General features: G+C 35.1%; 1 protein-coding gene across 5 annotated transcripts in view; it reads left to right on the plus strand.

Annotated features, from left to right (window-relative positions):
* Positions 1–13,969, plus strand: part of ASXL3 (ASXL transcriptional regulator 3) — a 248,985-nt gene that overhangs the window by 156,646 nt on the left and 78,370 nt on the right. For all 5 annotated transcript variants that reach the window (XM_074277569.1, XM_074277560.1, XM_074277579.1 and 2 more), the window contains 2 exons: positions 11,429–11,546; positions 12,555–12,674. In XM_074277569.1, coding sequence (XP_074133670.1) covers positions 11,429–11,546; positions 12,555–12,674 — 238 coding nt within the window. The remainder of the gene's footprint in view (positions 1–11,428; positions 11,547–12,554; positions 12,675–13,969) is intronic.

The raw sequence follows: 13,969 nt of genomic DNA on the forward strand, positions 1-13,969 counted from the left end.
CTTTCCAAATCTTGTTTTCTTTCCTGCAGCCCAGTTAGCTTTCTTAGAGGCCTTCTGTAGTCTTGGTTCTGAGAGTTTGAGCTTTGGTTTCTGCATCTCCCTGGCTTCCAAGGGTTTGTGCTTCAGCCTCCAGCCATAACAAAGATGGAAGATAGAATGAACCTTTCTCAGCCTCCAAGAGCTTCTAGTGCACTGTCCTTTCTGGCCTTGAGAGCTTCTTGGCTTATATGCTGTACACTGAGTACACACAAATCATTATATCACTAGGAAACCATTATTTGTTGTAGGATTAAATCAATGCTAAGCTAGATTTAATCATGGTCTCCTCAATTCCATTTAGTACTTTGTTTCAAGTTCTGGCCCTTAACATCTCCCGCTTTCTTTTGTTTTTAGAACATAGGTGGTCATGACCTCCCTGACTTCTCAAGGAGGTGAGAACCCCAAAAAAGGAGTTGATCATGCCTTCCCTGACTGTCCAAAAAAGGGGTGAAAACACCATAAAGAGGAAGTGATCACGCCCTCCCTGACATCTCAGTATGGGAGATGAAAACACCAAAGGAAATGGGAAATCAAATCAGATTAGCAGATTAAGGGGCTCACTCTTAAAACAGGCATACATAAATACATCAATGGGAGATATTGCACATAATTACATAAAGTACATAGTAATACAGGCTTATAGTGATGTAACAAATAACATGAGTCAACATGAGGAATTATACATGTCCATAAGTCCTAGAAATAGTCCAAAAGGAATCCATTGTTCCTTATTTCATGTGCCAGGAATCCAATAATTCCTGCAAGCTTTGAAGTCCTGCAATAATCTCATCTTGTTTTAGGGAATCCAATGATTCCTGCAGATTTTTTTCTTAGGTCTTCTCCTTTGTTTCAAGGTTATTCTCTTTTTCTGTCTTTCTCCAGGTGCTTGTTGCCACCCATCCGATTCCTTCTCTATCTGGAGAGATACAAGCAAACCCTTTCTCCCAAGCAGTTAATCTATCTAGTCACTTCTATTTTACTATTTTCTAAATCTCTCCTCATCACCTGGCAATTACATTGGAGCTCCTTGCCCTGGACACTTCCATTCTGTTGGGTTAAAAAAAAGCCTGTATTCTCTCCAATTGTAATCCCTTTCTGTTATCTAATTGCTTTTCTGCTGATTGATCATGTAATCCCTTTCTCCCATCTGATTTCTTTTTTGCTGATTGATCACATCAGAACCCTAAACTTCTCTAAAGACTCTCTGGGTGTAAACTCAGCTGCCATCATGCCCCACCTGTCTTTTGATTAAGGTCTTGGAGCTGGCCCCCACCTCTCATTTTCCTGGGTCAATCTACATTCTGAGGCCCAGAAAAAACCTTTGTGGCATTTTGGACATAGAGTTTTATGTCTTCTCTCATCCTGTCCCCTTACTCTATTTCTATAATGCACATTGCTCTCTAAGATCTCCTATTTGTCCACACTGAAAGCATTGGGGATTTTCTCTAGAAGTCCCTTGCCAAGAGGGACCCTGTCTTCCCATGTTCATCATAGTCTGGGTATAATAAGCATTTGTGCCCAGAGCGTCTTGTGATCTCCTCTATAGGAACATCTTTGTGTAGTTCCCATATAATTCTTCTGCAAACCTCATTAGCATTTTCCTTAGCCAGTTGTCAGATCATTGTTTCTGTAGCTGCATTTTCTCCACTGATTCTGGTGACAGCTGTTTGCAAATGTCCCACAAAATCCGCAAAGGGTTCATTGGGACCTTGCTCTATTTTTGTGAAGTCTTCCCCTTGATCTTTCCCTGGGAGGGTACCCCAAACTTTTATAGCAGCAGTAGCAATTTATTCATTCGCTCCTATGGGGGTAATTAATCTGTTCTGAATTTTCTCCATTCTCTACAATTACTCCAGTTTGCTTATTGCATTGGGCTTGAAAACTACATAATTCATGATACTCCAAAAGCCACAACCAGTTTTGTCCAGGTTCTAAACATATCTTTGCTATGGATTTCCAATCACTAGGGGTTAAGATTTCATAAGCCAAACTCTTTAGTAACATCTTATTAACATAAAATGATGTAGCCACATAAAGAGTGCAACCTTTTTTCAAAGCCTTAATTTTTTCCAAATCAAAAGGAGTGTATCTTCTCCTTTGTTGACCTGAAGAGTCAAGCTCTTCAATCACAGGGTATCCATTTATTAAATCAGATATATCGTGTCCTTCATTTTTTGCCTTAACCAGTGCTTTTTGTAATCTTGTCAAAGGCTGCTTCATAGGTGGTGCTGACTGTACCACTGCCTTTCACTCTCCTCCTTCTCTCTCCACCCATGAAGGGTTAATTGAGGGAAGTAAGTCAGAGGATGGGGAATGCTCCTGCTGTGAAGTGCCATACTTAAAATTGTACTTAACTCCATTCTTAAATGATTCTTCATCCTTTTCATCTAGTTTATTTAGTTCCTCCCCCTCCTGCTCTTTCTTCTTTTTTCTTTATTCTATAACTTATATAATTTCCTAAAACCAGTTATATTAAATTATATGTATTAAGTGTGTCTTTGGAAATTGAGTCAGGTCCATTTTCATTATAGAATTGACATAGTTGCTCTCCTACTAATTTCCACTCCTCTAGATCCAGTTCTTTTTCCATAGAGAACCAAGGAGATGTGTACTATACAGTTTCTAAAAGTTCAGTGATCTGCTCACAGATTACATTCAAACCTTGGCTTTTCATAAGTTTGACAATACTCTCTACACATTTTCCTTGAACTAGAAAAGAATGCTGTTTTCTTAAAATCTGTCTCATTTTAGCTGAAGGACTACTTTAGCCCTTTAACAAAGTTTCAGTTCAGTAATCACCCCAAATGCAGCCAGGTATTTAAGTACAAATCCTTTATTGTCTCTTTCCAAACGCGGTTAGTTTTCTTAGAGATCTTCTGTAATCTTGGTTCCGAGAGCTTGAGCTCTGACTTCTGAATCTCCCCGACTTCCAAGGGTTTGTGCTTCAGCCTCCAGCTACAACAAATGTGGAAGATGGAATGAACTTGACTCAGCCTCCGAGAGCTTCTAGTGCACTTGTCTTTTCTGGCCCTGAGATCTTCTTGCTTATATGCTGTACACTGAGTACACACAAATCATTTTATCACTAGGAAACCATTATTTGTTGTAGGATTAAATCAGTGCTAAACTAGATTTAACCATTGTCTCCTCAATTCCACTTAGTACCTTGTTTCAAGTTCTGGCCCATAACATCTCTGTATTGTCCCAAAGCTCTTCCCAGATACTATAATGATATTGCCATCTGTAAACAGGAGAAAATGGAGAATCTGTTAGTCTGTGGGGAAATCTTATTTCATTTGGACTCAGTGTTAGCAAATTCCAAAGAAATAGTAAACAACTTTGGATGAACACATATCTTACCTGCTATTAATAGAGGATTACTGAACATGCTCTTTTCCATTGTTGACGTCTTTGACTCTTTAAAGCAGCAGTTTGCTTCATTGAATTTCAGAGACTTTTTTAGTCAATTCAATTCAGCAAGCATTGATTAAAACATCTATTATGTAGTAGGCAATGGACATATAAAGACAACTGAAAAATAATCTCTTCTCTCATGAATTGTGAAAGAATAAAATAACAAGAGAGCTAAATACAGGATCATTTGATAAAGCAGAGAATATAAAAACTAGAATTAGCACGGTTTTGGAAGGCAAAAACTCTTAAAAGATAGAGTTAAGTTGATAGTCATTCCTGTTGTAACAGGCACAAGGAATTAACCTACAAATGCATCTCACCCTCTTCAGTCCTCTTTCTAGAATGAAAACTTTTCATAAAATCAGTCAGTAAACATTTAATAAGTGCCTTTTATGTGCAAAGTTCCATGCTGAACTAGAGATTTTCACAGAAGGAAAAGATGGTTTCTGCCCTCAAGGAGCTTAGATTTTAATGAGGGAGGCAAAAAAACAAATATAGAATGTACAAACAAGCTAGGTGCAGGATAAATAGAAAATTATTAATAGAGGGTAGGCATGAAATTAAGAATTTTAATTGGTACCTAAATGTGGTCAAGCAAGTCAGTAGGTAGAGATGAGGAGAGAGAGCATCCCAGGGTCAACCAAAGAAAATGCCCAGAACTGAGAAACAAATACTTTGGATATCAAATGGAGATTTTTGCATCTAATCTTAGACGACATAGGTTGCTGTTGGACTTTACTGAATAAGGTTATATAGTTGATTTGTATTTAAAGAAAATCACTTTCAAGAATGAATGAAAGGTAGATTGTACTGTGGAGAATTTTGAGAAAGACAGACGCCCCCACTGGACATTGTAATAATACTAATACTAATGAGGTGATGAGAAACTGCACCAGAGTAGCAGCAGTGTCAGAGCTGAGAAGAGGTCATATTAGAAAGATGTCGTGACAGTGAAAAATGACAGATGTGGGTTACAGGTTACATATTGAAGATGAGAGATAGTGAGGATTACCATGGGAGGTGGTGAATTTGAGAAATTGCCTGGATAGTATTGCCCTCTACAAAAACAGGGATATTAGAAGGGAAGAAAGTTTAGGGGAAAAGCTATGAGTTCAGTTTTGGGCATATTGAATGTAAGATAGCTATTGGAAATTCACTTCTACAAGAAACCTTTCCTATTCCTTATTTAAATTATGTTATTGCCTTCTCTGGGATTTCCTCCAGTTTATCTTGTATCTTGTTTGTACATAGTTGTCTTTCCCATTTAGATTTTGAGCTTCTTGAGATTGAGATTTTTTTTTTCTGGCCCTTCTTTGTATCCCTAACACTTCACACAGTGCCGAAATGTAAAGAATACTTAATAATCAGTACACATTTATTAAGTGCATATTATATACCAAGTATGATGGTAAATGTTGGGAGACAAATGAGAAAGACAGTTCATAACCACAAAGATCTTATAATCTAAAAGTGTTCCAAGTAATTGATAAAGTGTAGAGATAAATTAAAAATCGGAAAAAATCAATATTAGAGGTTATAGGAATCTTAAATCATTTACATTTCTGGATGATAGTTTGGAATTCTGTGTTCATATATATTAATCCATTCAGTTCACTATCAGCATTTTCTCACGATAGTAAAAAGTTGAAAGGATGTACATTTGTGTAATGGAATATCATTGTGCAATAATAACTAACAAATATGAGAACTTTAAAGAAAAAATGGAAAGACTTGCATAAATTTATGCAGAATGAAGTAGAACCAGGAGAACAACATACTCATTAAGTGATAAATCATCACCTCAGACTACAGATATTGAAACATACTTGCCTGCTCTTGGGAGAATGGTGGTTAACTCTAGGAATAGAATGTTATTTAAAAATATAGTCAGATACAGTTGCCATTAGGTCTTATGTGGTTTTTGTTATTTGTTTATTTATTTGTTATTTATCTGGTTATTGTTGTTTAATGGTATGAGATGATAGAGGGTGTATTTGAAAATTACTCTGCAAAGACAGAAAAAAAAGTCTTTTTTTTTTTTTTTTTTTTTTTTTTTTTTTTTTTAAGGAATTGGTAAGGAACATGGTAGATGTAATGAATGTGGATTTCCACACCCAGTTTGAGTTAAAAGGACTCCTCTTAGACTCTGGATTATAGAGAATGTACCAGCTAGAATTGTTAGAGGGTTTCCTCACCTGGAATTTTTCTGTGGCAATAAAATTACAAGTCTGTTTTTCCCTATCCTTGGCTATGGTGTGTGTCTGTGTCTGTGTCTGTGTTTGTGTACACATATTGCTCTGAGATGACAGGTCATGTGAACAGCTTTTTTTAGAAAATGGAGAGTTGGGCATGTTTGGAGACATCAGGGAAAGAGCCAGCAGATGAAGTTTGAGCATGGAGGGGGGGGCAATTAAAGATCTTTTGAGTTGAAGGGAGAGATTCAAATCAAGTACACAAGTACACAAGAATGATTGTTCTTGGCAAGAAAGAGAGCCTCAGAAAGATTGGGACAAATGAGTTGAGAATGCAATATGATGTAGAGGGAGTTTGAGATATGTAATGGGAAGAAAATGGAGTTCACAACAAATGACTTCTTTTTTGGGTAAAAGAAAAGACATTGTCCTCTCCTGAAGGAAGGTTGAAGGGGCAGTTGAGATTTGGCAAGGCATGAGCAATGTTAAAATAGGAAAAATATTAAAATACACACACACACACACACATATATAGTTAAATGTTTTCACTTGAGGGTTAAGCCTATGGAAGTATGGATAATGCAGGAAGAGATAGAGGACTGGTTGAAATGAAGATTAAAATAGGTTTAATGAGAGTGAAAATATATGTATATGTACATTTTATATATTTATATATATATATATGTCAATGAAAAATTAATAAATATATATATGGTTAATAGTCATTCCCCAATAGATAAATGATCAAAGGATAAGAACAATTCTGAAAAGGAAAACTGCAAATTATTTGCAGTCACATGAAAAAAGCTCCAAATCACTAGTAAGAGAAGTGCAGATGAAAATAACACTGAGATTTCACCTCACACCCTTCAAATGGACCAAAAAAATAGCAACATTATTAAAGGGGTTGTTGGAAGATAAGCAAACTGGTATGTTGTTGTTGGAGGTGTAAAGTAGTATAATTATTTTGGAAAGCAATTTGAAAGTATGCAAATAAAGTAGCTAAAACATCCATATTCCTTGAACTAGTAACTCCAAAGAATCTTTATGAAGAAAAAAATTTTCCATATGCAAAATATTTATAGCAGCATTTTTTTTTTGTAATTGCCTAGTAATAATTGGTTGGGGAATAGCTAAACAAATTTCAGTATATGAATGAGATAGACTATTACTGTTTTGTAAGAAAAATTTGTGTGGGGCAGCTATGTAGTCCAGTGTATAGAGCACTGACCCTGAAGTCAGTAGTGAAGAGGGGACCCTGAAACTCTGAAAATTCTTAAAGGAGAAAAATCTCCTTCAACTCTGCCTCAGGGAGGGACCCTGCCCCAAGGACAAACAGCTTCATCTTTGTTATCTGGGTGGGGTCTGCTGAGTCCTGAAACCCATTGAATTTTATTCAGATTCCAGCTTGAAGCTGAAACCCAAGCTAGGAGCCAATTTGGGTCTCCACCCATGAGCCCCCTTCAGCTTGTAGCCAAAGACTCCTAATATAAAAGAGCCAAATTAAAACCCTCTCTTTGCAGAAATTCCAAACATGTCAGCTGTGCCATGCTTGGCACTCCAAGGAGCTTCTGCCCACTGGAATACTGTTTCCAGTGCTATCTTCACTTTATCCTCACCTATTTTCTTAACTAGACTTTTACTTACTTCTAATCCCCATAATGAACCTCTTTTATCAATCTAAGTTTTCGGGTCTGTAAATTCCTTTACAGGGGACCTCTTGCACAACCAGAAGGGAGTCCCCAAAATTCCCTACCCTTGTGCCAAATCCCACAGGGGTTACAGGGGAGCCAAATTTCTTCATTTTGACTCCCTGAACCCTGAACCTGCCACTAGATCTCATTTTAACTCCCTGACCACCAGAAACGCTAATTTCATTTGGATTCCCCAAATCTAAACCTCATCAAAGAGCACCTGAATTCAAATGTGGCCTCACATATTTAATACTTACTAGGTCTGTGACCCTAAGTAAGTCACTTAATCTGAGTGAAATGAATGAATGAACAAACACACACACAAATAAATAAACAAGCAAACAAAAACCTAGTTAATTAATTAATTTGTGGGATGGATGGAGACATGGAAGGATTTATATGAACTGATGCACAGTGAAGTAAACAGAGCAAGAAAACAATATATACACTAAGTACAAAAAGATAAATAGAGCGTTATTTCACCAAAGAACAAAAGTAAATGTTGCTAATTAAAAAGATCAAGTAGGACTTAAATGAAAGGACTTGAGGGGATAGATTCCCTACTCATTCCCATGTAGAGGTAGCAAGTCCATAGGTATTACACACTACACATAGTTTTATATATTTTTTTCAATGTATTGATCAATTGTGCTGACTTTTTTTTTCTCTTAAAAATACTGTCTCATGAGATGGCTTTCAGAAGGAATTCATGGGATACTATTGGTGATATAAAAAACAAATAAATAAAATGTATTTTAAAAAGATGAAAGTAAAGCAGAGAGTAGACTTCAAAGCATGTGTCATTTTCAACAACCATTGCACACAATGGGATTTTAGATTCAACTGATCAATTAAGCACCTACAATGTACCAAGAAAAGATTAGGAAAGGAAGTTCCAATTATATTCATGGAGATAGTGACAAATAGGGGAAGGATTTCTCCATTTTAAAATTATCAAAGCAATTCTAACAAAGCAACACCTAAAGGTTTGCTCTACCTTTGCAGCCCAAGGTGGCTATTACTTCAGAGTAAAATAAATGTAAATCAAATGTTTTGGAAACCAGGATAAAATTATATATGCCTGCACTTGTCTTGCAGGTGCCTCCTCTCTTGTATACTGCTCAGTCAATCAAGTTAACACAGTGTCAGTAGTGTGTACAGCAAGTAAGGACTAGGCAAGGAACAGATAACTGAAGTCAAGAGAGTTAGGTGATACCCTGAAAAGAGAATCAGCCAAAGGGAGGAGCTGAATAAACACACATATATATGTATACACCATTTTTTCTATTATACATATTAATTATCTTATCTGGCTAGGCTAGTTAGCTGTAGTCTTAAACTGAGTTATAGGAAGGTGTACTAAACTACCTTTTAAGATTTCACTCAGACCCTTGACACTTTGTATTCTCAGTTGATGAATTAATGTCTGTAAAGTTCTTTGAATTCTTCAGAGACTGCTACTGATCTGAGAATCCTGAAACTGAAGGGGGAGCCCTGAAACTCCTTCAAAGAGAATTCTTTTCTTAAAAAAGAAATAAACTTTCCTATTTTTTGCCACAGATACTCAGGTTCATGAATTCTTGTCATGTGGACTCTCCTCTCTGTCTCTCTGTCTCTCTTTTTCTCTTTCTTTGAGCCTAGGCTCACACCTTATCACTACTAGATAAAATATTACCTTTATTATAAAGTCCCTTGAAGGATAGATAGCCCACATATTAGAATCAGCTTGGAAAAGAACTGAGTTCAAATTCTGCTTTGATCATTTATTGACTATGTGTTCCTAAGCAATTCACTAAGCTAAGAGCCTCAGAGTCCTCATTTGTAAAGTGGAGATAATAAAACTGCTTACTTTATAAAGTTATTATGAGTGCTAAATAAAATAATATATTTTGCAAAACTTTAACAAAAATAATTTGTTCTTTTTTTTTTAATTTTTATAAAAATTTTATGCATAGGTAATTTTCCAGCATTGACATTTGCAAAACACACACATATATATCCAAACAGTTATTTTGCTCCACAAAAAGAATCAGACTTTGAAATAGTGTACAATTAGCCTGCAAAGGAAATCAAAAATGTAGGCGGACAAAAATAGAGGGCTTGGGAATTCTATGTAGTGGTTCATAGTCAACTCCCAGAGTTCTTTCGCTGGGTGTAGTTGCTTCAGTTCATTACTGCTATATTAGAACTGATTTGGTTCATCTCATTGTTAGAGAGGGCCTTGTCCATCAGAATTTATCATCATATGGTATTGTTGTTGAAATATATAATGATCTCCTGGTCCTGCTCATTTCACTCAGCATCAGTTCATGTAAGTCTCTCTAGGCCTTTCTGAAATCACCCTGCTGGTCATTTTTTATAGAACAATAATATCCCATAATATTCATATACCACAATTTATTCATTCTCCAATTGATGGGCATCCACTCAGTTTCCAGTTCTGGCCACTACAAAGAGGGCTGTCACAAACATTATTGCACATACAGGTCCCTTTCCCTTCTTTAAAATCTCTTTGGGATGTAAGCCCAGTAGTAAACATTGCTGGAACAAAGGGTGTGCATAATTTGCTATCTTTGAGCATTGTTCCAAATTACTCTCCACAATGGCTGGATGTATTCACAATTCTACCAACAATGTATTATTATTCCAAAACTAATTTGTTCTTGTTACTTCTGTTATTTATTCATTTATTCATTCATTCATTCATTCATTCATTCATTGGAAGAAAGGAGGGCGATAAATCTTTGTTAAGTGCCTACTACATTCTTGGCTGTATGTTAAGTATTTTACAGATAGTTTCTCATTTGATGCCCACATGCTTGGACACAAAATGAAGAATAATAGTTGAATGATGATTCCCTTTGTTCTACTTGTCACTACCTTTTTTGGAATGTTCTTTTAACAATTTCCATTTTTTCAAATTCTTTCAAAGCTCATCTGATTTTCCAATTGTTTAGTTATTTGAGTAACTAAAATGGCTTATAAGAGCCTTCTAGCTACAATTAATTGATATATCTCTTTCCAAAAAAGATTGCATTGTCTTTGGCTATCAAGAAATAGGCAAGTCATTGATAAGTTTTAAATGAAGTCTGACCATCTTTGGCATAATAACATTAAATAGGTCACAGAAATGTTACAAAATTAATGAGAATTAAACAGACACAGATAAAAGCAAAGTCAGAGGCTCAGGCAGTCCCTGACAAGCTTTTTTAGCCTTTTGAGGACTTTTAGTAGCCTCATATTTTTGAGCTTGGTGCCCCTGGTTTAATTTTTTTTTTCCCTACCAGAGATAATTTTCTGTGTAAAATGATCAGTTAAGACTTTATATTTTAAAACTTTTTAATAGCTTTTATCATGTTATCCCTGTGGTTGATTCATTTGTAAAACTTAAAACACTCCTATTTGGAGAGATTTATTCTCATCAATTTTTTTTCCTCTGGATTTGCCGGAATACCATCATGTTCGTGTTCTGAAGGTTAATGCCTAAAGTCAGTCAGACAGAAGCCAAGTGCTGCAAGGTTTCCAAGATTAGGACTGATTCCCTTCACAGAAATAAATGATTCCTGCCATGTTCAGTGATTTTGTGCAGCACTCCACACGGCTGAGTGAGTGCCTCAGTACTGTAGTCCTTACATGCTGTACATACTGATGACACTCTGTGTTAAGTTGATTGACTGAGCAGTATACTAGAGAGGATGCACCTGCAAGACAAGTGCAGGCACATATATTTTTATCCTGATTTTGAAACATTTATTTTACATTTATTTTACTCTGAAGTCATAGTTTCAAATTCCAGGGGTCCTCATGTTGTGCTGCAAAGGTAGAGCAAACCTTTAAGTGTTGCTTTGTTGTCAGAATTGCTTTGAAAATGATCTAAGACTCGTCCCCTTTTCCTAAAGCCTGGTTTTATGCTTTTGAAGAAAATGACATGAAGGTGACTATTAGCAAGCTTGACAAATTAGTGACTATGCAAAATTTGTATCTCTTAAGAGATTTCATTTAATGGTAGTCAGATGCCTCATTTAATTCACTTAAAAGAAATAATTTTGGTTATATTTTTATGTTGTGTTTTATTATCGTGTTTTATAGGCTTTGAGACAGCAGCAGAAAAGAAGAAATGGAGTCTCAATGATGGTAAACAAGACTGTTCCTCGTGTTGTTTTGACACCATTAAAGGTGTCTGATGAGCAGTCGGATTCACCGTCAGGTAAAATAGCTAAATGATTGTATGCTAGACCAGTTCTCACAGAATATACCTTAGTAAGAAATGGCATATGAAATCTGGATTTGATGAAAATCATTGGGTACTACTTTTTTTTGGAGGTTTGGTTTATTTATTTTAAAAAATCCCTTCTGTTGATAAAGCAACTCAAACTAGTTGTGTTAACCTTTTCTTTAAAAAAAAAAAAAAATCCAGATAGTACACAATAAATGACTTTTGCAAATGGCAACAATTGTGAGAAAATGTGAAATGATGCTGATAGATTCTGGGCCCCTCCCCCCTGATTGTTTGGATATTGAACTTTAACAGTGGGTCACATAATGATGTACAATGCTATCAAAAGCAGATCTTTTGTGGATGTGAAATTGTGTGTCAGTCTTCTGTCAAAACTAGAGTTCCTTTTATAAGTTTTTATTTTCTGACACTTATTTTTAACATTGTGCCACTCTAACCTTTGATTTTGGTTCCTAGTTGATTTGTTTATTTAAAAAACCTTGTGAGATATAAGTATTTATTATATAACAATATTGTATTCTTCAGAAATACTTTATTGCAAAAGTTTATTTGGAAAGATGTTTTTTTCATATTCTCTCTCTTTCTCTCCCTCTCTCTCTTTTTCACCCTCCTTCTTTCTGTATCTTTCCCTATTTTTAGACTGTACTTAAGAATACTATATCAAATTGTTTAAAAAGCTTTTTAAAGTTTTGTTTTACAAAGTGCTTTCTTGGGACTTATCCTCAAGTTATAAGATTAGTGAATTTACTTTTTGGCTACTCTTGATAGTCCATCTATTTTTTGCATTGATTTAGTTTGCTTTTATATTTATTACTTCTAGGGTTAGAAGAATCAGATTATGACCAAAAAAGATAGTGCCTCTTAGCTAAAACAAAGGAGATAATGCTTTTGGATTAAAAAAAAAAAAATCTGATCTTTCCTTTTAAAAAGGAAAACAAGAAAGAGGACAGCAGTTGTATAACTGTTTTCTTTTTTTAGGATCTGAATCTAAAAATGGTGAAGCTGACAGTTCAGATAAAGAAATGAAACATGGGCAGAAATCTCCCACTGGAAAACAAACAAGTCAGCACTTAAAACGATTGAAAAAATCTGGTTTAGGTGAGTATACCAATGGGATTGATTATGGTCCATTAAATTTCTTATCTTATTGAATGATTTTGTAGACTATCCATAGATACTTTAAAAAATACTTAATCCAATCAAACTGAGCAAAATTTTTACAAAGTATCTAAAACAAAACCTAGGTTATATTTGAGAATGGAAAAGAACATAATTAAGTGATTTAATTTTGTTTTCCTTATTTGTGAATGATAGTTCTCTTTGAATATAAAATTAATAGATAAAATAAGTGCTAATGACAGTTTCATAATAGCATTAATTAAAGTGATCTCTTCTTCCAAATACTGATTTCATTAGTGAGGGATTTTGTTGCATTTAAGTTTTCATTTGATTGAAATACAGTGTTACTTCAAATAAAAAGGTGAACTTACAGGAAATAATTATGGGGCTGCACATTATGATAGGGTTCTATGTTAAAAAGGCTGCCTATCTTATTATTTTTCTCAGGTCATTCTGTATTGGTTGATTTACAAATTTTCTGAGAAATCTATGAGTTGTAGGATCTGTGGATCTTGCATAGTGACATTAGTTTTCAGTTGGAACCCAGTTGCGGTATTTGAAAGGAAAGAAAAAAAGAATAGTGAAATTATATTATGTCATGCTATGTTGCATCATACCATGCCATGTTACATCATGTCATTTTATGTTACATCATGCCATGCCATGTTATATTGTTAATTTATTTTCTAAAACAGAAACAAACAAACCAAAACCTGGGTCTTCCTTTTTCTCTCAGACTTGAAGACTAAGGATTACTCACAGGCCCTTTATCCCTTTGGTTGATACAAAAGTTATGATTTGCTGTGTCCTTAATCAACCTTCCCACTACAATAATGCTGAGCTTAATGCAAACATACAGTCATTGTAGTCCATTGCAGCTTTTTTGTTTGTTTGCTTGTTTTAAAATATTTATTAAGCTCTATCTAGTTGCCAGACGATTGTACAAAAGTTATAAGTATGAGAAACAGCATTCAAGTTTGTTTTCCTGATTCCAAATCTAGAGTTTGATCAAATATGCATTTTGTACATCCACTGGATTTGAGATTCAAATCTAGATTCCCTCAACTTGTGGATTTTTTTTTTCCTTTTTTTTTAAATAAAGCTATCTATTATAGCTTAGAACTTAGGTACTATTCTATTGAGTTCTATTGACCTCAGATTCCTTGATAGAAATTGCAAGCACATGCCACCGTGCCTATTTATTTTAATAAGGCAAAAAGAAAATGTCTTCTGATCTGGGCATTGTAATTCTGTCTTTTTCTGTTTTGTTGGAT

Source organism: Sminthopsis crassicaudata, chromosome 1 (assembly GCF_048593235.1).
Source record: "Sminthopsis crassicaudata isolate SCR6 chromosome 1, ASM4859323v1, whole genome shotgun sequence".
Lineage (NCBI taxonomy): Eukaryota > Metazoa > Chordata > Mammalia > Dasyuromorphia > Dasyuridae > Sminthopsis > Sminthopsis crassicaudata.